Below are 23,951 nucleotides of genomic sequence, written 5' to 3' on the forward strand. Positions count from 1 at the left end.
CAGTGACACACTCGACTTCGTCTGTTTGTTCTTACCACATTTTAATGTCATGTAATCTAAATCTAAACAGGCTCACTGGAATCTATTTGTTAAATAATTATATGATAGATATGGGGCTTATAAGATATTTTAAACGTATAATTTTAACAACCAATTATCAAGTAATTATCTATGTAGGTATGGTATTTTGTCAGGATCAAATGCAAAACGCTATACTTCTTTCTTATACTTATTACCATGCGTTAAGTGTCCTAACAGGACACAATTTGTTTGCGTCATTTAAATGTTTAACCTTGTCACATTTCAATTATACTGTCAACCCCAAACTTATTTACTTATACCTGTGGCCTCGTTTACTTCGATTTAAAGGTCTTTCTGTATAACTTTTTCCTACCTGAGGCCAGGTTTCCTAAGTTTCCGAAGTCGTCTCTTACTGGAAATAAATTGGCTATCATTTTGAAACAATGCTCATAATACATCTCAATTAAGTTAACTTCTTAACTTAGGAGAACTTCGTGAATCTAGGTCATTGTATCTTTGTTTCCCTTTTTTTTTAGAGGAACCCTGGAAGTTGGGGACTGGAGAGAAGATGGTTTGGAGGGAGAGACGTTGCCTGTTAGCACTCATATAAAAATAAACGTTTATGCTGTGCTACGGAAAGGTAAAGGAATGTCCCCCATCTTATGTACAGTGTTCTACTTAATGACAAACATCATCGCATAATCCATGCTCACATTATATTTGCACAGTGAGGGCAACACCTGTTATCTATTGACGTTTTCATTTATGTAATTAGTGTAGTGAACTCGTTGTGTTATGGAGTGCTGATTGTAAATGTATGTTGAATTCTTAAGAGTTTCAGTCTGTGTAGACCAACTGAATTGTTTCCAATAGTGTTTATATAACCAACCGGATTGGTGCATGATAAATATTATGAAAATAAACCATTAAGATCTTGGCTTTCGCATTAATTACGGCAAGGCATTGTGCCTAGTTCATTGTTTGCCAATAGCTATTTCATGGGTTTGAGAAATTCCTATTTCATCGTACACTTCTTCATACTGTTCTTCTTTCCCTCCGCTAAATCCCACATTGCAATATCCTGGACTTGCGGTTCTGCCTTTTAACGACGCATACTCAGAAGGAGCATGTGCACATGTCTGCGTCTCCGAAAGCTTGGGATGAAGCTCCATGTATGATCCTGGTGCGTCCTGATCACATGACCTGCCATGCTGACCACCTCCTGAAGTGTTGACCTCCCTGTCTGGGATGCTTGCCTTTTCAGTGAACGTTCGTCTTAGTCGACATAGCAACAGTAAAACTATTATAAGCAACAGAGAAACAACACACGACAGCCCGATGACGGCAGCACGGAAGACACTGTTTGGATCTGTTAAGACCAAAATAAGAAAAAAAAAATAATAAGGGTACAAAGAATGCCAGAAACGCAGAGTAGATGATATCATTTGTTGATTATCCTGCGTGCATGCATCTCTATAAAGGAAATAGTCTGCGCAGAGTTCTGCGAAAGTATATTACGTTTAAAGTATTGTAATAAAAAGAAAAGACCCAATCACCATAAAAATAACGAGTCTCATTTTCCTCTTTCTTTACTCCTGGCCATCGTTTAAGGTTTGCAAATTTTTATCCCCTCCCTCCTAACCCCTCCCTCCCCCCTCTCAAATGGGGGTTAATCCACAACTTATATTTAAGGGTCCTGTTAGCTCACTTTATTTATTATTTTATTATACGCGTTGCTGGCAAAAGCGCAAGCTTTAATAATATTTAGTCAGGAGACTCCTCTCACCGTAGTGGTTTTCAGGGAGGTCCTGAAATCAACTTAACATTCATCGTGCATTTAGGTTGATGGCACTCCAAATACGGATCCGAAAAGTACTGCTGAAGTAATGAAGCTGCACTTCTCACAATTGGAACTGTCTGAACTTTTCGTAAATTTTCACACGATTAAACGATTTTCAATTGATGTTAAGTATTTCAATTCGAATAATTTTTCCCCCTCCCCCCTTCCCCCACTAAAAGATAGAAATCAAACACCAAAAAAACAAACAAACAAACAAACACGCGACCAGAAGAAAAATAAGAAATAAAAAAAAGAAACAAGAAATAAAATGGCCTATAGATCATCTACTTTACTGTCAACACTCACCGTTATCTGCTGTTGTTCTCTGTGTAGCAGTTAAACACTTAAGGTACTCGGATAAGGTGACTTTGTAAGCTGTGGAACCGAATTTATTTGTAGCATTACACATATACTCGCCATAATGCTCTGTATGACGAGGTCTGACTACCAATGTATTGTTCATCACTTTAACGTCATCGCTGTCTCGAATTTCACCATCTTTACTCCACGAGTAGGTGACAGGAAAAGGGCTGGATGCAAAACAATTCAGTGAACACAGAGCTTGCTTTTCACAAATCACTGAAGCCGGGGACACGTCATCTGCTATGTTAGGTGGTACTATAAATAGAGAAACAAATGACAATCATGTTCCGCGAGTGAGTAACAGGATAAGACAGTATGTCGCCCACGTATGTACTGTTCCACAGGTAGTCGCTCTTTAAAATATTGTTGGATCAATTAAAGCAGAATTCCTTAACCTTTACCACTAATATGTTACTTTATATTCATGCACACTTGTATGTACTCGTCGCACTTTTTCATTTAATTATTTAGTCATTTATTATTTATTCAGTCACTTAATCCTTACTGTTATTTTTATCTGACCAAACAAATTAAATGTAAACTTTTAAGGGTACCCGACTTGTTTAGCTTGCCATAGTTATTTCTGGTGCCCTTCTACCAATTTTCTTGTTCAAATCATATTATTTAACAGTAACTTTTTTCTTTCTTTTTGCTTTTGGTAAAAATAAATTGCTTCTGTTGTTGTTGTTGCACATTTTAATTAATGCAGGAAAACATCGTCCGAAGATCGATCACATGAATTGCGATAGTACGACGACCCCCCCCCCCCCACATTCGCCCCAACATCCCCTCCCACCATCACCACCCCCACCTTCCGTGCAAATAATGGTACGTTTCAGACTAAATGAAACCAAACTAACTTAAAATAAACAGAATCTCTTAACGGTGACCAAACATTTGACTCACACTAAGGCCTCCTCAGTCACTTGAACCTTGTAATACTTACTACCAACTACCACAGAGGTAGCCGTTTGGCTTTCTCCAAACACATTCGATGCCTTGCACTGATAAACACCTTCGTCACTAGGAATGACTCCATGAATAGCGAGAAGGCTGCCATTATTCTGGAAATGTGCACGCGGTATACTTGCGTGACCGTCTTTGGTCCACGTTACTGAAGGGTCCGGGTTTCCGCTGACTTGGCAAGTTAATATTGCCAGTTCACCAACAGTTACGATTGTTGTTTCTGATAACCTTATAATCACAGGTGCATCTAAAATGAAAAGAGAACGTGTGCTCTTACTACTATAAGTGTGGTTATTCAAATGAAAGCTGTCTACAATCATGGGCAAAAGTTTTGAAGAAAATTCGCTGTTTTCTGTCAAAGCCTGTGCCAAGAGAAAATCATTGCCCTCCCAATCCCCCACTAATTTTCTACGTCAGCATCTCGTCTCAAGGTAAGTAGGATATATATTTTGGAGTTTAAACTTAAAGCTTATTACCTATTACTTTTCTCAAGTGTTTTAGGACTACTTTTTCATGGTAAAATTTGCATTGTTTTCTTTTCCCCGATATTTCAAGAGAGGCATTCCTTAATAACCCAATGAGGATTGGCCGTCGTGAGAGGGATCTTTGATAATTTTACGAGGCTCGGCTGTCTTGGACGTGAAAAGATCAATTAAAAAGAAAAACAAATGGAAAGTTAACGCAGTTGCTTACCACCTTCCTTTGTTTTCGCTTCCTTGATAGGACTCTTCGGCCCATCGCCAACAGACGTAAAAGCCAACACTTGAAAACTATACTCCGTGGATTTTTCAAGCCCAGTGACTTTTCTAGTGAGAATTTCTCCATCGTGAATGGGTAACATGGAGGTTGGTGAGCCAACAGGGACTATCTTTTCGTAGAACAGTTTAAATCCGGTAATGATTCCATTTCTGGAGTCTGCCGGTGGTAGCATCCAGGTTGCAGTAACACTGGTAGAAGATGCTGCGGTCACGGAAAAGTTGATAGGAGCTTGAGAAGGAGCTGCAAATGATAATGTTATTCAAAAATAAGTTGCTTAGTTCACCCGCTCCAACAAAGATAACGACAATGCTATGTAAGGAAAGTTGAGTCGAATATCAACACCGCTACATAGAGGACATCAGTCATGATTTGAAATTTGGAGGGTAGAGTCCAAAACGTTTTCTTTAATTTTTTATACTTTTTGCCTTGCACTTTTCTTAAACATTGTAGATCTACATAATAATGACATTACATCAGATAGGAATTACTTCATTATTTCAGACGGTAGCCGTGCTGGATCCATCACTCTTCCATTTGTTTTTATTTTCTTGATTTTGTGCATGCCGCATAAAAATGTTGCCAGATAAATCTTTGAAAAAGCAGCAAGGTTTTGATGGTTTTTGATTGCATATCAAAATAGCTATATTAATTCCCAAAGTTTATGCGGGCAGATTCCACTCAAAATTATTCATGTATTAAAAGTACGAAAAGTATCTAGAATGAAATGGTGGCTAAGAACATAGCCGTTCCTGTTTTGGCGGTGTGGTTCAAATAGCATTTATACTACAGCTTCCAAAACAAGAATGATGACGAATGATCAATGATTGCCTGTTTCGCTTTTATCTCTTACCATCTTCTCCTGTCTTCCCAACTACAACTGAACTATTGGGTCCATCACCAACGGAAGTGAAAGCCACCACTTGAAATTCATATTCTGTGTATTTGAGAAGCCCTGTGATATTTTCAGTTGAAGTTGTTCCACCGCTTATAGTTACAGTTTTGGTAGTCTGTGGGCAAGGCGCAGGGTATTTTCCTTTGTAGAACAGTTTAACTCCTGTGATGATTCCATTTCTGGAATATGGTGGTGGTAGCTGCCAAGAGACGAGGATGCTGGAGGAAGAGCCTGCAGTCGCTGTCAAGTTAGTAGGAGCTTGTGAAGGTGCTGAAATAAAGGAGAAGTTATATTAGTGCCCTGCTATCATTGTGCCTCACGAAAAGGACGATACATAAATTTGACTTTAGCACGATGTTTGAAACTAAGGCCGTCGAGTCCGCATGAATGGTGCGACGTTTACTGCAATTAAGTTCGACTCCACCATAAGTTCGACTTGCCAAGTCGGATAATGCGACAGTGGTTCGGCGTTTCAGCAAACGCCGTTCTAAACACGAGCTGAACTCAATTCATAAATCATGCAAATTACAAAATAATTGATTCAAATATGATGAACTGCGCAAACGTCACAAAAATACCGACTCCCCCATCTGCCAAACGCTATACCCCGCCCCCCCTCCCCCTGACGAGCATGCACTGCACAAAGACAATTTCGCGACAGGGAATGGCGAGCTATCGAAAGTCATTGCTGACATCGTACAGGGTGATGGAAATGTGTTTTTCGTGCTTCATGAACACTAAATATAAATGCTTGAGATGTGAATTGCCTATTTGCAATAAATTCTCAGTGTTTGAGTCTTCTCTTTCTATATTTTTTGAAATTAATTGCGAAAGAAAGGCCCGCCGAGCACTGCATTACGGCATTTCGCTAGCAAGCCCTAGCAGTAACTAGACGCGCATCGAGTGAATAGCAAAGGAAAACGTGCTTATTCCCGTGTTTTAATGAAGTGCAACTTGTCTACTTGTGAATCCAGAGCTTCAACACAAATGCAAACTGCAGATGCTATTTTTGTGTATGTGCCAGAAAAAAAAAATGATTGAAGCTTCCAAAATTTCTGTCTACCTGGTTTGATTTAAAATGTTCAGTTACAGTGAAATTATTGCGTATAGATGGGCGGGGCAATATGACCTTAATAGCATGAACAAAGAAGCACTGAAAGGGAAAATGTCAGCATGCTTAGATTATTCTGCTAAGGTTATTTTCAACTTCAGGTAAATTCTGTTTAGAAGAACACTCAGATTGTTTTTTACTGAGTTTCAGGGAAAAATAAAGTTTAGCTTTCTGATAATATTAGTGAAAGATTAACACATTAAAATTATGTATTAACGTTTTTTTCTCTTTATTTTGACGCACGACGTGATTTGTTTTGGTTTTGGAAAATCAATTAGGAGATGCGAACAGCAAGAGGGAGATTTAACTTTTGTAGAAGTAAGGAAACCGCAATTTTTTCGGTTTCTTGGTTTGAAAAATATGGATTTTAGAAAATAAACTGAGTTAACATGATTCTACTTGTAATATCAATGCGCCTTACCATCTTCAGTAGTCCTCACTATTTCACAGCACTTTGTGGTCCATTACCCGCTGGTAAGATGGCCAAGATTTGAAATTCATACTCGGCGAATTTTTCAAGTCCAGTGATATCTCGTGTGAGTGTCGTCTTACTTCCTATTGTTACAACGGTGAGCGGATCTGCGGCAGAGATCTTATTTCTGTACAGAAGCTTAAATCCTGTGATTATCCCGGATATGAAATCTATTGTGGGTAACTGCCAGGATGCTCTAACACTTGTGGAGTTCAGTGGTGTCACGCTAAAACTGGTAGGAGCTTGACTTGGAGCTGAAAGAAGAAGCGACCAGTTAAACAAAATTGAAAAATGAAGGCATAAGACTGTCTTGGAACTGCATTTAGTATTATAATACGGTGTGCTTAGTCATTGTGCCATAACAAAAAGGAAAACAAGTAACGATTAAACGAAGATCTAACCTATGCTGTTCCGAGCGTCGGGCGGATGCTGTAACTACTGAAACTCAATGACATTGGTAGCAAGCTCAGTCCTTTTTCTTTAGAATAATGTGTGCACTTGTCTTGGCCACTGTCATTATCACTTATGTGAAAAGCCTCATCCGTGATGAACTCGTATTAACTCTTTGAATATTTTTGAGTGTGGTAACCTGAGCACTTATTTCATGACTGATCTTTGCAATATCCTATTTATCACCGGGATTCATGACGCAATCTATATAAATGTCGCCAGCAGTTTAAAGGGCATTACTCACATACGAAACTGGCAAAACGGACACTGAGTTTTACTGTAGCTCGGTTGTACCGTGGGCCCTCTTTAGTGGGCGGTAAGGAAAAAAATGACTTATTCTTTCTTGTGTTTGAATTATGTAGACTATATAAGAACATGCACCAGTGTTATTTCTACTGATCACATTAGTGCCAATAAGTTAGATACCTGAAGGCATTATTAATCCATAAACTTCGACTCTCAAAGCTTTGCGAGTTGTAAAATTAGTTGGCTGGAATCGGATAAACTTAGCTCTGTAGACACCTACAAGATTATGCTTTACTATGTCGCTTCTTCCGTTATTTGCGTTAAAAACCTGCAACATTTGTCAAAGAAAAATAAAAGTCAGTCCAGGTTTCTATTTTTTCTTGTTGTAGCTTTAAGCTCACGGTAAAGTTTTGAATACAAGCCATAACTGAGCCCTTAGAAAACGATAACAAAATATGACCCGCACGGGCAGTTATGAATGGTGATAGGAGAAGGAGAGTTCATTCACAATCTCTGCCACGATCAACTGCGAAGGGAGAAGAGGAAGGGTATATAGGGATAAAGATCATTTGTGGCTAAAGAGACGACATACACTTTCGATAGGTAGTCTAGATGAAATGCATGGAAGTGCGTGGGAGAGTCGTGATCCTAGATCTGCACACAAACAAAATACTGCTCAGTTGTATGATTACACGCCATCATGTCACTTTCATCTTTTGCGTTAACTACTGTTGGAATTTCAACCAACCCCTTGCTGGTATTGATAGCCTTAGCAAGCCTCATCAGTGTTATTCTCTTGGTAGGTCACCCACTCTGTGTTGTTCACTGATAAAAGCAACTTGTACTTTGTTGTCCAGTGATCAGCATTTGGATTTCCTTGGGTAGCCACAGCGCAAATAAAGAACTCGTGTTGTAGATTTATTTGCAGGTAGTCGTTAGGATTAACATCAGTGCTGGGTGACCACGCACCACTTCCGTACAGTCGACCCTCAGAAGCTTCATTACCAGCACTTGATGACGAGGCTGAGAAGCTGTTGCTAGAAAATGTGTAACTGCTGGCTAAGCCGAGAGCCTGGATTTGACAAGCTGAAATGAAAACAATGAAACTAAACATTCGAAATTAGAAATGGGTCACACTTTACTTTCGACTCAGCTACGGCATTTTTTCACGAAATCAACTTTTGTAAACTAAATGATTTTATTGTGCAATTGGAATCGCATAATTTTATTCCTTTTTGTATCTAAACAAACAAGGGCCTTGATCATGAGTGAATTTAAGGTTGACATGTACCATACCTCTTCTTTCAGAGTACACTTCAACTTCACAGAGCATGAGTGCCTCTACAATGGTTTTAGTAATTCTGATTGTCAAATATCTGCCGTACAGACTGGGGCGACAGAAGAAGGATGCACCTTGTCCTCTAACAACATTGTAATTACTACCACACTTAGGATTAGTGATACCTTCACTATCAGGAATTGACCCTTAAAAAAAAAAAAAGGAAAAAGAAAAAACATCAATCAGTCTAAGGTCGAATTTCGAACTTCTGTTTTTAGCTCAAGTTGCTGCATAACTCGAAATATCCATTTCTTCTAACAACAGGGCTGTTCATTAAGTATTGACATGAACAGTCAATAACATACCCACTCTGATCTCAAATAAACTTAAGCTGTGCTCACAGCAGTCCCCTCTGCTGACAATGCACACCTCGTTTACAGGCTCCACTCGACCCAGGTCAACTCGCCACCATGGGTTTTTCTCATCAAGCGTGTGTGTACATGTGTAACCAACATCAAAAATTGTATTACTGTTACCATCCACTGCTCTGCTACTAACACCACCCCACGTAGTGCTTGTCTGCTCCGTCGGTTTGCCAAATGCCAGATTTTCTTGAAATTAAAACGATATAGTTTAGAACACCTGATTGTAAAGCGACACAGATGACCGTATTGAAATTATAATTATCATCGCCGTTCTCGTTACCCTTGATTGTTACCGATTGTTTTTGTTAAAGTTATTGCTATGGCTACTGTTATTGTTATTACTATTGATGAAAAAAAAAAAAAAAAGGAAACCTTGGTATACTATATTTTCCTAGAAGATTTCCATTACGCTGCCTATTTTTGTCTCTATTTTAATTTATACGGTAATTAGAATACGTCTTGTTAATGTTTAGATAGTGTACCTGGATATGAGTATATTATGGTCTGTATTTAATGACCAATGACCGCGTATATGGGCCCATAAAAAGATAAGACATAACAACTCCCAGGATTAGGATGCAGGATCGCGCTGTATAATTTTGGTACACTAAGAGATCGCAATTGGAGACCGCTTTGTATCGGCGGATCAGAATCTTATGTCTTAATATATTTTCACTTCGCAGCTGGACTAAAAGTAACATTGTTACCTCGTGAGTAGATTTCCACTTCGCAAAGCTGAAGAGATTGTTTCCTTGTAGTCATGATGCCAACAAATCTACCAGTTTTCAGTGGATTGCTGTAACACACGGCTGATGCTATAAACTGAATAAAACTGTATCGCCCTTCGCACTCAGGGTTGTTAGACACTGTTGTGTTGTTACCTACAATTTTAAAACTGAATGCTATAAGAATAAAATCCAGATCACAGCTTTTAACAATATCAGCCCATGGATATAAGCTGTTGCGAGTTTTGATTTATGAATGGCCCTAAGATACATACCCGTCTGTTCAGTTCAAAAGATAAACTCTGCACAAAGATTGCACAGTAGCTGACCTCATGGTAAGCACAATTACGATTCAATACAATCTATGATCAAAAAGTATTGAAGTTATCAACAGTACAGCTGTTAATATGAAGGTATTTACGGAAAGTCATTTTAAGCTTATTATTCCGTTGCCTTATTGTCAGACGTTTTACTGACAAACCACTTGCAAAATTTGATTATTTGGCATCAGTTGAGTACGCATGGAATGGAACCCAAAATGAAACACATAGACACTAACCTAACGTTATTTTGTAGTCTTCATTTGCTTCCCTTGCTTTAACAGAATCCGAGAATCTGTTAACAATGTGCACTTCGTACACTGGCACGTGATTTAAACCCAGGTCCACTCGCCACCAGCTTGGATTGTCTTCATTTGTCTGTGAACAAAAACCTTTACTATCGTGATAAGGATTAATATTCCCATCCACTGCGTTACCAGATGTGCCATTACAGCAGGTTGAAGACTGGATTGTAGGTTTACCAGCGGCAAGATTGTCTGTGTAAAAGATAAGAACAAAATTGCTTTTAAGGAAAGCGGGTTTGGTATGTCACGATCATAGATCTGAGGATCCGACGCAAACCATATCCCCACAGCAGTTAGGTGCTCTAAGCCATGAGATTCTGAAAGACTAGCTAGTTACAATGAAGAGCTTGGACGACTTTCTACGAATGAAAAGTGAATAGGTTTGTTACTTGACAAACTAAATGATGTTTTTATAAATAAATAAATGAATAAATGAATAAATAAATAAATAAATAAATAAATAAATAATAAATATAATAAATGCTTTGTTTATAGTGGAAATGCACTCAGCTACCAAAAGCTATTTTGTTGTTGTTGTTGTTTAAGCAGCTCTTTGATATGTATTTGAGTAGTTGATTGGTTTGTTAGCAATGCAGTGATGTGTCAGTTAGCTGGTCTGCTGATTATCGATGAAATTAAGTCCATTAAAAATACAAACCCTACGACATTAATTTGAACGTCTTCGAAACCCTCATTCGTCTAGACGGGCGATTTTTATGCAATTTAAAGTGTGTATAAACTAGTGGCAATTGCAATTTTATTGCGTGCGATGTGACTTTTAAGCAAGTCAAAGTTCCCCATTTTGGCGATCCCTCAAAGCACCCTTAATGTTGACATCGCATACATTCTTCTACCGTCACAAAATAATCGTAATGGAGTCGTTTTAAGAACGCTACCAAAGTCGCCGGTAGTCTACACGGGTCGGGGGATTTCCGACATCAAAAGTCGCCTGCTTGAACGACCCTTAACAAAATAAGAGCCGTCTATAGCTACATATCGAAATAAGTTGCCTAGTGGCTTGTTAACTGAATGCCGAGGTGAAAAGCTACAAGCTTAACATTAAGCAAATGATATATACTTCTCCGATAAAAAAAAAAAACAATAAATAAATAAATAAATAGATAAATAAATGAATAAACAAATAAATAACAGTTTGGTTTACCTGGTTTTTGCTTCACTCCAAAAACCTCAGTTCTCAAACAAAACCCATTGTGGCGGTTGTAGGGAACAAGTCGTAGCCACCTCGTTAACAGACCGCCAGAAATAATGTTCTTCTTTTCAGTGTTCCTGTCGCTATTTCCCGTAAAGATCTGAAATTGAGAAAGAAGCAACTTAACAAACGCCAAAACACAGGGCGTGCCAAAGTCTTATAAGAAACTGAACGTTTCAATCTCGCGAACGTATTTGACGTTTAAAGATATATAGCAGTTTCCTGTAAAGGAACGCTGAAGATATGGTACGACAAAGGCACTTGTTATAACCTACTGTTACCTTTGTAATTCAGCTACTTTGGCGACCATTAAAATTATCAAAAGTGTGTTCTATTAAGCGCCATCAAGAGATTCTTTATTCTCTCTTGGCATCATCCAATGGGAAATGACCGTTTTCCATCAATTTTGATTTACAACTGACCCCTGTAAAGTTTTCTTAAAAACTCCACTTGTTAAAGAAAATAGTCCAGAAAAAAAAAAATGTTTTATTTGTGTGGTGGGTTATTGCGACAAAAACGTTTTTCATCTTAATTATCTTTAATATCCTTGCATGGAAGTGAACGGCCTCTAGACAGGCCTTCCCAAGCACAAAACGCTTCAAGATGCTGGCCTGCAGTCTTCTTGTTGCTAAGGTTCCCAAACAAGTAGATAAAACTCTGCCGTTTACCTCAACTTCTCCGCCGCCTTTATAATCTGTCCAAATAGTGCCATCTGTGGATGCCTGTAGGGTGTAGGACTCCATCCACTGATCTCCTTGGAAATTTCCTTGCGTGGACACGGCGCAGATTATATGAAGTATCTGTAAATCAATCTGTAGATATGGATTACTGTCGTTTGTAGACGCACACCACGATGACCATACTGCATTTAAACGCCCATTCTTCGCTGGTGTACTAGGATTAAGTTCACTGGAAGCAGTCAACTGGCTGTCAAGGATTGATTCACTTTCCATTCCAAGATCAAAGTCAATACAATTTCCTACAGTAAATGAAAGCCAGCAACAACATTTTCAAGAAAGTACTCAGTGTGAATAAATTCTACGTAGTCTATGATTCTTTTACTTTTGATAGATGCGACAATTAATTACATAGGGCGGAAAAAGAACTGTTGCTCTTTTTACAATACAATTGTTATTTCAAGAAACGCCTTGTCGGCGCCTTGGAGGTGTTTTGATATAATTTTCATATTGGGGACTAACTATCTTAACCACGTTTCTTGGTACTCTTCTTTTAGTAAGATCGATTTAAAATTTGCATCAATTTTTTGAGTTTTTGTTCCAAGTTTGACAAAAAGATTTTTATGATAACCGTACATTTCTCAAACTGTTTAATAATACAATTGTTAGTCATTAATTCAAAACACTGTTTATTTTTAATAATATTATATAAATAAAAAGATTATACTTTGTGTGATTCAAATTCTCGTCATGTAATCATATTATGCTCAACAATTTTTTGTGCGGTTTCAATCTTTTCTTTTCATTGTCAGCTCAATTCACCACTTTTAATAATTACATTTATTTCAGATCGAATATTTCCCGAGTTTTCCTATACTGTAATGTCACACAACCTCCCACAATTGTGGCAATGAACCAATGAAAACATTTCCACGTGGTTTTGTTTACGAGTACGCGAAAGTATTCCGGAGACGTTCTTGCTTGAGTGAACATAACAATGGTTCAATGTCGTGTAGCGAACACTACACGGCGAAATAAATACTTACAGGGCAAAGCTACCTCTTAAGATCCCTACTGGAAAACAATTACCTTCTCAGTTATAAGCATTTGGACGTTAAGGGCATAACACTTGCTAATTAAGACATGCATATTAACTTGTTCGAGGACTCAACCTCCTTGTCTTGAACTTTCAACTACGAACGTTTTAACACAATATAAAAGCACCAAAGACAAATAAAATATTTAAACTATGCATATTAAACATACTGTGTAATGTAAACACTGCTGTTGATAACACGCTATCATAGGCCAGGTATATGAAATTAAATTGCGCAAATATTTTGGCAAAAAGTGTTAAGATAATTACAAAAATATATGGCTGTTGATTTTATAAGTGATATACATACGTGAAAAGCGTCTGAATAATTTACAAGCTTAAATGAATGTCGTCAAATCTAAGAGCAACGTCAATATGCTTGCTACCGCCTGCAACTTGTCTCCCAAACGTTTGAGTATAAAATTTGGGATTATCAAATGATATAAACAACAGATCAAACGCAATCTTCCTAAACAAAGGTATCATTTCTTAGCTGCGAATACCAAGACCGAACAGATAAACGTTATAAACGGTTAAATTAGAGTTTATGTAATTTTTATGTAAGTAAAAAGAGTTTGCTGATGGTAAACGGCCAAATTCTCCATGAGGAGTCCAAGATGTTGAATTGTATCAACTTTTTTTTTAATATTGCTGAGGTGAAAGAAACAAAAGTAATGCAGTTGCTGTGCACAGGGAGGTGAAGCGGGTGGGATAGTAATACTCCTAGTTGCTTCATGCTATGCTTCATGCTAAAGAAACCAGTCTCGGAGAGCGACTTAACCTAAGTAAACTATTGCAAAATACATGCATAATTGTGATAACTATTTTCGGGTGAGGCTGAATATTTAACAATTATTCGCCGAAGGCGAAGTAATATTCACTGAGCCTGAGGCGAATAATTGTTTTAGTATAATTACTCAGGTGATCATCAGAGAAAAACAAGAAACGTCCGAAAAATGTCGATTTTGTTTGTTTGTTTCAATTGTCACGCGTCAATAAACAGTCTGTCGATCACATGCTCAATCGATAAACTGCACATGCCTCAAGCCGGCTCAAGCAGTATTCCTTTTACTGCCGCTTCATTGAGACGAAGCATTGTCTTCTGTGAACAAATGTTGGGTTTCTCCGACCCGTTTACCAAAATAGATGGAGATGAACCAGGCTGTTTGGTGTAAAACTCGAGTTGAGATCACAAGTGTTAGCGATAGCACTTTATTGCACAATTGCTTGTTGACATGATGGCTTGGCCGGTTAACGGACGTTTATTCATTGCCCTCGCGGAGATAAGCTGCTTCAGGTAGGAATGTCCTTCATTGGCTTCACTAAACAAGTACCAGTTGTCGAAGATGATTTTTTTTTTTGTGGTGAAGTGGTGACTTTAGATGGTGGTCGATCGAGAGCCGCTCGAACCGAAAAACAAACTTGTTTTCAGATTATAAAATCTGTTGTCTTTTCTCCTCACTGAAACGTAAAAGTCAGAGAGACATTTATTCATCTTGTATACTTCCATGCTTTCAAATTCTGTCTTAACCTCGTTTTGTTTGTGAAATAGTTATGTTAAATAAAGAAAATCTTGCTTGTTGTCTTCATTTTAAGTCATCGACCTCGACAATGTTTTATGATAATTAGCAAAATTTTCATATCTTGCCTTCGAACAGTGTCACCTCGGACTTGGCTGCATCTTTAGTGCCTCCTGGAATTGCATTTTCTTCCATCCCATTTACTTCTTCCTCAGAAACAGCAACAAATCGCTAAGCGGCCATTTTGAAAACTAGTGCTCCCGCTATAAACACCTCGCGCGAGGTGATTATAGCAGGATATGACGCAATCCTCGACATGAATCAGATCAACGGAATCTCTATAATCACCTGATTAATTATACTTGAATGCAAGATCATTTTCGATGAAGGACTAATTCTTCATTAAAATGATACTCAAAATGATATTCACTACATATTACCTTTAATTTACACAATGCTAATGACCATTTAACATGCGGGTAAGGAATAACTACTTATTTTGACAGTCTTCTATTTCTCTCAGGTTACAAGCCCTGTGCTCCATTCTCAAAATTTCGCGCGTTGAGCAGTCTTGATCTTTTTCATGGATTTACATTTAGTATGTCACTTAAAATTGGAGAGCTCGTTGAAATTGAAGGTGACGATGACGCCCCTCAAACAGCGATTGTGTCTCAAAACGATGCTGTAGCATCAAATGTAGCTGACGCAGCTCTAAACATACATTCAGCTGAAAATGTGACAGGTGAGACCAACGGCTTGACAGTTGAAGGCAAATGGCAGAGTCTTCAGGCTGAGATGTCAATTTCTTCCAGGAAATTTCTAGCAACCGGAAAAATTGGTTCTCTATTTTCAGGTCTAATCACTTGCATACTTTTAACCGTGATTTTTTAATATGAATAGAATTTTTGATATGAATAGAAGTGAAATGAGACGCGTGGGGCCAGATTCACGAATCTATCCTAAGTTAAGATACATTCTTAATATAGTTTCTAAACAATTGTCCATTGTTATGCCAAGAAAAGACTATTGTAAACAAAACAATACTTAGGACACTTCTTAATCTAGTAAGGCTTGTTCACGTTTTTGATCATCTGACGACAATTTCTTGCTCTTTTTGCTTTCGTTTTGATTTTTAGATTAGAAATTATGAACAAACAATTAATATAAATAGCGTCTTCTTCTCGGTATTTGCTCCTTTTTTCTTTTTTCTTTTTGTTTTGTTTTGTTTTTCTTCATCGCTCTCAAGTTCAATGTTTAATAGTCGAGAGGGTACTGACTTCACTGGAAAAAAAAGTTGTCGCGATTAAAACTAAAATAGTGGCTCTGCTGATATAACACCATGGGGGATTACTGAGACAGTGCAAGGTGGTAAGGTCCGATAATACTTTTTTATCGTTTTTGCTGCTAATTAGTGTAGTGAGCTTGCTTTCCCCTTTTTATTAATAGGACGTCTAGTTTTCATCATGGGCGTCAGTATTTTACTGTATCTGTATTTGTAATCGTAATGTACACTTATGACGAACTTATTAAAAAAATCTATAACTAAAAATATTATTTTTTTATATTATTTTCTTAGCCCATTTTTTTTTTTTGTTTTTTGTTTTAATTTTGTTTGAGTCACTTGTTTGGTTAAGCGAAATCTTGCATTTCAAAAACTCTTTCGACAAGCTAGGGGCCAGATTCACGAAGCCCTCTTAAGTTAAGATGTATCCTAGGGACTGTTTCATATTCTAATAAGATTAAATTGAGAAATACAATTGACTATTAAACTAAGCGAAAATACGGAATGACGTTTCGGTGTCATCTTGGTACCATTACCAAGTAAACAATGTAACAGAAAAAAATATTTTATACGGAAAGTAAAGGTGTGAAATAGAATAAATTAAATTAAGACTAAAAGTAACTGTCCGGTGTTCATTCCAGTGAGGTGTTATAAGTGAGAGTTATGTCCATTCAATGGGTTAAACAAATAGTTTGGCGCAAATGGAGTCTGACTGGGTGTTTAAACTCTTGCAGTTTCTTCTTGCGGGTTCTTCTTGTTACATTCTTTACTCGATAATGGCGCCAAAAGGACACCGAAACGTCGTTCCGTTTTTTCGCTTATTTTTATAGTCAACTGTTTCATATCAAAAGCCTATTGTTATGCCAATAATAGATAACTGTTGACAAAAAAAAAAAAAAAAAAAAAAGAAACTAATACCCATCTTATCTTAGGACGTTTTCGTGAATCTGACCGCAGGCAAAAGCTAGACTTGCCACAGGTCGTCTTCTTATGCGTCGAAAGAGTGACCGACGAGCGACGATGACTGAACTCCTACGAAAACGGACTAGCCAAAAATTGCTACGCCTATGCCAATACAATAAATAAGGTTCAAATTCCCAGACCCTCTCAGGGAAAGACCAAATTCAAGTATTTTCTAGAAAAAGGAATAAAAAAAACACAGAAAATCAAAAAAAAAAAAAAAAATAAATAAAAAATAAATAAATAAGTAGATAAAAAATTAAAAAAAAAGGAAAGCTTGGCGCAATAAAGTTGCATGTACAAATTCAGGTCCTTGAAAATAATAAATGTGACAGCGTATGGTCCACTAGAAGAACTGAACTCAAAATATGAAAATTTATCCACATAATTACACTGAATCAGAGTGTTTTACTGCTCTCATTAAGCTACACTTTACAAGAACTTTTATTTTGGTGACTTTTAAAACCTTCTAATCATTGGAAAACAAAATAATAGAAAATTAATGTTCAAAATAAATTGCATCGCTCATATCGCTCATATGAATAAATTCATTTAACCACCAATCCCATGCCCAAGAAGTTTTCACTAGTATGCAATATTCCGTCGATTAATTACAAACGCACAATATTTTCACCAAAGTGTCTCCGGTAACACTTAAGATGTTCGATGACATCCTCCCACGCCCAACTGAAAAACACAACAATATCTAAGCCCTCATAGTTTTGCGATAACACTATTCTCGAACGTTTCTCGGCAATCGACATTTTTTTCAGGTTCAACTAGAAAGAGTTGACAGCGTGCCATGGAAAGAAGCTGCAGTGCACAGAACTAAAATGGCATCAAAACTATTTCTTCTTCTTTGCCTAGTGGCTCTGTTAAAACTAATATGGGGGATTCCTTTGCCTGTGCCAGATGGTAAGGGCCGATTATATTTTTCTGCATTGTTTAAATTACAGTGGTATTCTTTTGAAAGCAACTATCAGTAAAGATTAAAAGACAAAACAAAACAAAACAAAAAAAAAAAAACCTGCTATGTGGTGTTAAAAAGGTTATCGCTCTTCTTGATTTATTTTTTTAATCTTGGCTGGTTTTGGCTTTAATTATTTTGTACAGGAAATAGTTTTATAAAGTTGATATGTAATTATTGTAAATTATACCCTATTATACCCTATTTGCTCATTAGCTTTAATTAAATGTGACTGTAGATTCTCTTTGAGATCGTTTATAAATTGAATTAGCGCCTGAAAACAATATGGTGGGTAGTTTTTAAACGACAAATTGTAAGTTAACTTGACTGATATCGGATATTAACATAATTTCAGATGTTGCTCATAGTATATTCATGATGATATTTGGTCGATTATTAACAGACAATAAAAAACATATAACAATTACTTTTTACTTTTTGAAAGACGACGATGACGATGACGACGACGACGACGACGACGATGATGATGATGATGATGATGATGATGATGATGATGATCATGATCATGAAGATGATGATAACGATGACGATGATGAAAATGATGGCGACGACGACGAAGACGATGATGATGATGATGACGACGACGGTCCCGGCAACCAAGGAAATGAGACGGATGATAGCGATGTTTCAAGCCTCTATCAAAGCCAAAACTTAATTTCGATTGGTGGATGCATGGCTAGCGAAGGGCTTGTCTCTATATGTTTGGGCATTTATATCTGCTTACTATTGACGGAATTTAAGTAGCTCTGGCTCTGTGATTGTGCTACTCTCCGTGGTGGTGAGCAACACAAATAAATATGTGCGATTTTGCAACTTATATATTACAATTTTCTTTTAGGAAGCAAAAGAACATGTACTACATGCGAGTAAGAGGCTGGGTTTGAAAAACATTGAACGAAATATTGTGACCGCAGACACATTTTATCTTAAACATAGGGAGCCAGTTTTACATTACCACTGTAATTGATTTAAAATTTAACGCGTCTATTGATTACAAAAAGCAGGCAGGTGTTGTTTTTGAGTCAATTGTTCGTAAGGTAAAGCTTGATTTCGTGGCGGCACTTGGAAATCAGTTCTAATCTTTTGTTTAGGATTCTGCTTTTTGTTATCAATAGACGCGTGTATATATATAACTTGACAGGTTTATTCTCCATTAAATACTATCTGATGAGTGCGTGAGCACGAAACTCGGAGTAACAGAGAATTTTGTCTCTTCGTTGTCTCTTCTTATTCAAAGCTCTACACTTAAAAAGTGTATTGAGCACTGTTTAACGGCTTTAGCCACTTTATTACACGTATCTCCTAATTACTTGAGACCATTAACTTCAAATAATGTTTCAACTCCTCTGTGTGTCAGAGCAGCGGAAGCGATCATCTCGGCCCCAATTTGTGGGACAATTTGAATCATTTGTCTATGAAGCTCTATATTCATCAAATACCAATGCTTGCCATGCGGTAATCGCTTACGAGTAATTTAATAATGGAGGATTTTTTTTATATATCGCGCGAAGTGGTGATCGCCTTCCTCTTCTTCTAGAGGTTTAGTTTTTAGTGCGATATCATCATGTATGTAGATTTTGGTTTGTTAACTAGTTAAAATTTCCCTCATCAGAGATTGGGCAGGTAAACATGACATTTGCGTAAGAAAATATTCATTCAGTAATCCTTTTAATTTAAGAATATTTGAAGTACCACGTTACTGTGTTTTTCCCTTTAGTGGCAAGGTCAGTAAAACATTTGCGTAACAAAATATTCATTAATCCTTTTAATTTAAGAATATTTTAAGTACCACGTTACTGTTTTTTACCCTGGTGACAAAGTCTAAAAAACAACACTTACATGTTTGTTTAACCTCTGCACCAATAGCCAAGCAGATATATACTACTTACACTCACTTATTCTTTTGCCCCCAAAGTTTTAAAGAAAAAAAAATATAAAGTAAAATATAATAGTGACTTCAGAAAGGGGGGATGCAAAAGCGTCCTTGTAAGATTTATTATAAACTCTTTCTGTGATAAAATTTCTTAGGAAAGAAAGAAAGAACGAAAGAAAGAAAGAAAGAAAGAAAGAAAGAAAGAAAGAAAGAAAGAAAGAAAGAAAGAAAGAAAAAAGGCCGTTTTTCGTAGATTTGATCTCTCTTAGACAGTCAGAAACAAACAATTCGGGTTACCATAGCAACATATTCGAGAGCTGCGTACAAAACACAGTTAATCGGCCTAAACATATTGCTTTCTTGAAACATTCCTGCCGTGTGGTGTTCGGAATCCATCTAGAAGAGCAAACGGGGCAATATAATAGAAGAAACGCCGACACCTTCAAGAGAGATTAAACTGTTAAAGCTTTTTTTTTTATTAAGTATCGGCAACGTTTCTAAAATTGAAGTAAATTAGCGCTACTATATGTTGTTGCTTTCGCTATGAAAGATTAGTGTTTCCAGGCAACAACATATATCTATATTGGGGTTGGTTTTGTATGTGTCAGCTATAAAACTATAAATTGCGTTAAAACAACGCAAATCTTTCAGTATTCTTTTAAAATCAAGTTTGTACGTATTAACCCTGACATGTCTCCAGCTGACTATAGGAACATGGCGTCCAAAAGTGTCATTCTTCTTTGTCTTGCAGCTCTACTTGTTCCACCTTTGGGTGCTGCCTTTCCAATGCTAGATGGTAAGACATTAATACATGTTAAAGTCGCTTTTAACTTTCACTAATGACATTCTACAACTCAATTTTGCGATTGAGATGAAACACACTTTTCTGCTGTCAAGTTCTAAGTTTATACTTTCGTTAGTAAGTCTCTAGCCGTTTATTGCTGAATTCAGAACTGTCTCTTTGACTCGATTTTCTTTTTCAATAAGATCCGAGACCAGGACTTTATCATTATAATTTATGTTTCTGGCACTTTTTGCTCTCCGGCTTAGTCCAACATCTAACTATGTCTCTGAATAGAAAAATTCGACAAGAGCTTATTCAACTACTGATGAAAATCATTGCCAAACTTACAATCTCGGCCCGCCCAATTTTTTTTTCCCGCAGGAAACAACACTGTATACTAATTCTTGAACTCTTAGCTTTTGCAGCCCCTAAAGAAGGTTAGTTTTGTAAAACCGAAATATTGAACCAATGAAATTACCCTTTTTAGCTGTCCGATCAGCCTTGCATTTGGTTTACTTTGTATACTAGGTCTGACACATACCCTGAGTTTACATTAATAATAGCCTTAGCCAGATTTCTTGTGACATCTCGCCAAGCTACCCTCTTTTATTGCGGGAAACAATTTTGATTATAAAGTGTCACATAGGAAATTGGCTACTAATTTAGGATTTATCGTGGGCTTCAGGCTTTAGATGTTGTCTTTTTTTCCTTACAAGATGGGGAAAGGGAACACGAAGAAGACGGTGAAAGAGATCATGATCAAGATACTGAACAAGACAGACATGCAGACACACAAGGAGGTGTGATTGATCGCGATGACATGGCTAGAGGTGACGACCAAGATCAAGATGGCTTCAATGACAGAAACGATGACCTCCATGACAAAGGAACGGACGAAAATGATAACAGAAGTAAAGACAACGGAGACGATCTGACAGGCGAGCAAAACGACGAAGACGGCGATGATTACGATGAAGACAGTGACTTAGATCGGGATGAATATGGAAATGATGATGCTGCTGATCGGAAAGACAACGGCAAAGACCTCTATGGTAATAATTATTACGACGAAGGCAAAACCGAATGGCGACGAAACGGTAGAGAAAAAAACGGAAATAAAAACGAAGGTGATAAAAGCAATAGTGTAAAAGGCCAGGACCCTACCAAGTCTGGCACTTATCACTCAAATTCAAGCCTCGGTTGTGTCTGTGTGGGTACAATTATTTGCTTGCTAGTGAACGCTTTGTAACAATATATTTATAAATCACTAATCATTGCTGTGTCCTTAAGATTTGCCTAGCTTAAAAGTGTTTTTGCTGTAGCTATGATACAAGGGGATGTTCAATTATTAACTAGAAGTGGAATAAGATAATCAGTCGGTATAATGTTCTGCAGTTGCTCAAAGTGTAACCTAGTCTTTACGGCAATTATTTTATATATAACACAAGTAGACATGAAAATGGTTATCCTGTCAACAATACCACTAAAACAAGACTTTGTATTCTCTGAATTTCAATACAATAAAATAAAATAAAGAACGAACTGTCGCGTTCTCGGGTAACGACTGTAAACAATAACCGATGCGACGGTTTAATTAACTGAGCCATTGATTGCATGCTTGAATAAATCAATATTTTTAATTTAGCCCTCATAAAACGCGTTTTACACTTCTGCATGATAACTTTCAGTCTGATTTTTAATGATCAGGTAAGATGTTAAGAAAAGTTCATCAAAAGGGTTAGTTTCTAAAGAAACTCGTGCTGCGTCAGTGGGTAGCAGAATTACCAACAGAGTTGATAAAGTAATTTGGCCATCGTACAGCGATTCAATTACAAGTTCTGGGTCCAGTTGTTCAAAGGCCGGATAACTTTATCCAGTGGATAAGTCGCTATCCGTCAGTTTCAATCTGTGCAAAGATTTCAGTATTTCCTCTTTTACAAGCGAATATGCACACTCTAACCACAGTTAAGTTTGGGAGTGTACGAAAACCTTGGACAACGTTTTACGTGAAGCATATTTTAGACCCTGAATAGTGCCTTATCCAGCGGATTAAGTTATCCGGCCTCTGAACAACTGGGCCCTGATGTTTCCAACGTGTCGTCGATCCGCTCTGAAGAAGGGCTACGCTCGAAACTTCAGCACTCGAATCTCTTAACGATAACCAAATTAAATTACTTTATCCACTCCAAACACAAACATTTGAAGGAAAACTACTTAGCATAAATTTTCATTTTGTTGGTCAAATTAGATCTTAATGTTTAGCCTAGTTCAAGCATGCCTGCTAATTGCATGTTCTACACCTGGGACTGTAAGTAGATCAAGATCAAAGGGTACGGGCTTGTTTGTTGTTGTTTAAAATAATGTTTGTTCGGGTTATTTATGGGCGCATATATCAATAAAGGGAATTTTAATTTCTGTTTCTGCTTAGTAATCATACATTTGTACGTGCCTGGACCAATGTTTTTGATTCAGTGTCACTGGAACTGTCAATCACCAGCCTTTTATGAATCCAGTACACAGCGGCAACTCAATATGATTCAAATGAGTATTAAGCTAGCACATAAACAAAGTATGGTTAGAGCCGACAACACGTTAGAGAGTATTGGAATGATCTCTCCTTTCAAAAATATGGTAGGCCCAATTACTTTTATAGTTGGCTTTAGCTGTAGTGTTTGCCAGCCAAATTGTTTCTTTCTTTTACTTTGTATATGTGTAATTTAATGCTTGTTTTTTTGTTTTCGTTTTTTTTTTGTTTGTTTGTGTTTTTTTTTTTTTTTTGCTCTCTTTTTGTGCTTTATTTTCTTTTTCTTACGGTAACGCTAAGTTACTTTTTGTAACTGGTAATTTAATTACGAAATGTCGCCAATACGTTTTACTAATTTTAAAAGGTTATACCAATTCAAGGTACCGTTTTAGTTTGCCCTCAAGTCTGGCAATTTATAGGAGTAATTTTTAACCGGCCCACCTGTGGCGTGACCTGACTCTTAGGTTTGGCATATTCATTCCTATTCATTAGATGAGTTGCCCCTACTATCCGGCTTTCGCTCGACCAACACAGCACTAACCATTGACATCCGGTTTCCTGATGGCATAACCCAAAAAAAAAAAAAAAATGGGGAGACAGTTGAGCTGGAATAGCCACGTGTTTTGAGGAAGTGGCGCATGCGGCGTGAAGGTGTTTACTGAAAACGAGTAATAAGATCAATAAAGTAATCAACTGTGCGAGTCTGTACTCAGGTAGCGAGACCATTACATTTAAAAAAGCGTCAAAAGCATCATTTTGAAGAACTTCAATTTGCTACAAAATCCACTGATTTCATTCAGACTCGGTAAGAACATGGTCAACCTGCGCACGCACACGATGTAAAACTTTCCCTTTACATTTAA

At 37.3% G+C, this 23,951-nt stretch overlaps 3 protein-coding genes across 3 annotated transcripts; 2 read left to right on the forward strand and 1 right to left on the reverse strand.

The window, feature by feature from the left end:
* Nucleotides 1–20: 20 nt before the first annotated feature.
* On the reverse strand, nt 21–12,363 carry LOC146477163 (uncharacterized). Its single transcript, XM_085113527.1, has 14 exons — nt 12,053–12,363; nt 11,337–11,484; nt 10,109–10,366; nt 9,532–9,705; nt 8,765–9,010; nt 8,417–8,605; nt 7,899–8,206; nt 7,301–7,448; nt 6,505–6,678; nt 4,800–5,111; nt 3,884–4,189; nt 3,171–3,437; nt 2,168–2,479; nt 21–1,390 (listed from the first exon to the last, which is right to left on the reverse strand). The coding sequence occupies exons 1-14, from the start codon at nt 12,335–12,337 to the stop codon at nt 996–998; spliced, it is 3,522 nt and encodes a 1,173-aa protein (XP_084969653.1). The 5' UTR covers nt 12,338–12,363; the 3' UTR covers nt 21–995.
* Nucleotides 12,364–14,382: 2,019 nt separating this feature from the next.
* On the forward strand, nt 14,383–18,881 carry LOC146477164 (uncharacterized). The gene is made up of 3 exons (XM_085113643.1): nt 14,383–14,454; nt 17,693–17,834; nt 18,332–18,881. Exons 2-3 carry the CDS (start codon nt 17,753–17,755, stop codon nt 18,649–18,651), a joined length of 402 nt encoding a protein of 133 aa, XP_084969769.1. The 5' UTR covers nt 14,383–14,454; nt 17,693–17,752; the 3' UTR covers nt 18,652–18,881.
* A 1,497-nt stretch (nt 18,882–20,378) lies between these two features.
* On the forward strand, nt 20,379–22,979 carry LOC146477165 (uncharacterized). The gene is made up of 2 exons (XM_085113641.1): nt 20,379–20,576; nt 21,281–22,979. The coding sequence occupies exons 1-2, from the start codon at nt 20,471–20,473 to the stop codon at nt 21,811–21,813; spliced, it is 639 nt and encodes a 212-aa protein (XP_084969767.1). The 5' UTR covers nt 20,379–20,470; the 3' UTR covers nt 21,814–22,979.
* Nucleotides 22,980–23,951: the final 972 nt, after the last annotated feature.

This window comes from Pavona decussata, unplaced genomic scaffold, assembly GCF_977016875.1.
Source record: "Pavona decussata unplaced genomic scaffold, jaPavDecu1.1 SCAFFOLD_71, whole genome shotgun sequence".
Taxonomy (NCBI): Eukaryota; Metazoa; Cnidaria; class Anthozoa; order Scleractinia; family Agariciidae; genus Pavona; species Pavona decussata.

What these genes read in the sequence shown, in the direction of transcription:
- LOC146477163 (XM_085113527.1), bottom strand. Translation starts at nt 12,337, where the DNA reads ATGGAAAGTGAATCAATCCTTGACAGCCAGTTGACTGCTTCCAGTGAA. An exon ending in TTTATTTGAGATCAGAGTGG is followed by an intron (nt 8,606 to 8,764) that starts GTATGTTATTGA and finishes TTTTTTTTTAAG; the next exon opens with GGTCAATTCCTGATAGTGAA. An exon ending in AAGAGAATAACACTGATGAG is followed by an intron (nt 7,449 to 7,898) that starts GCTTGCTAAGGC and finishes CAAATGTTGCAG; the next exon opens with GTTTTTAACGCAAATAACGG.
- LOC146477165 (XM_085113641.1), top strand. Translation starts at nt 20,471, where the DNA reads ATGTCTCCAGCTGACTATAGGAACATGGCGTCCAAAAGTGTCATTCTT. An exon ending in TGCCTTTCCAATGCTAGATG is followed by an intron (nt 20,577 to 21,280) that starts GTAAGACATTAA and finishes TTTCCTTACAAG; the next exon opens with ATGGGGAAAGGGAACACGAA.
- LOC146477164 (XM_085113643.1), top strand. Translation starts at nt 17,753, where the DNA reads ATGGCATCAAAACTATTTCTTCTTCTTTGCCTAGTGGCTCTGTTAAAA. An exon ending in TCCTTTGCCTGTGCCAGATG is followed by an intron (nt 17,835 to 18,331) that starts GTAAGGGCCGAT and finishes ACTTTTTGAAAG; the next exon opens with ACGACGATGACGATGACGAC.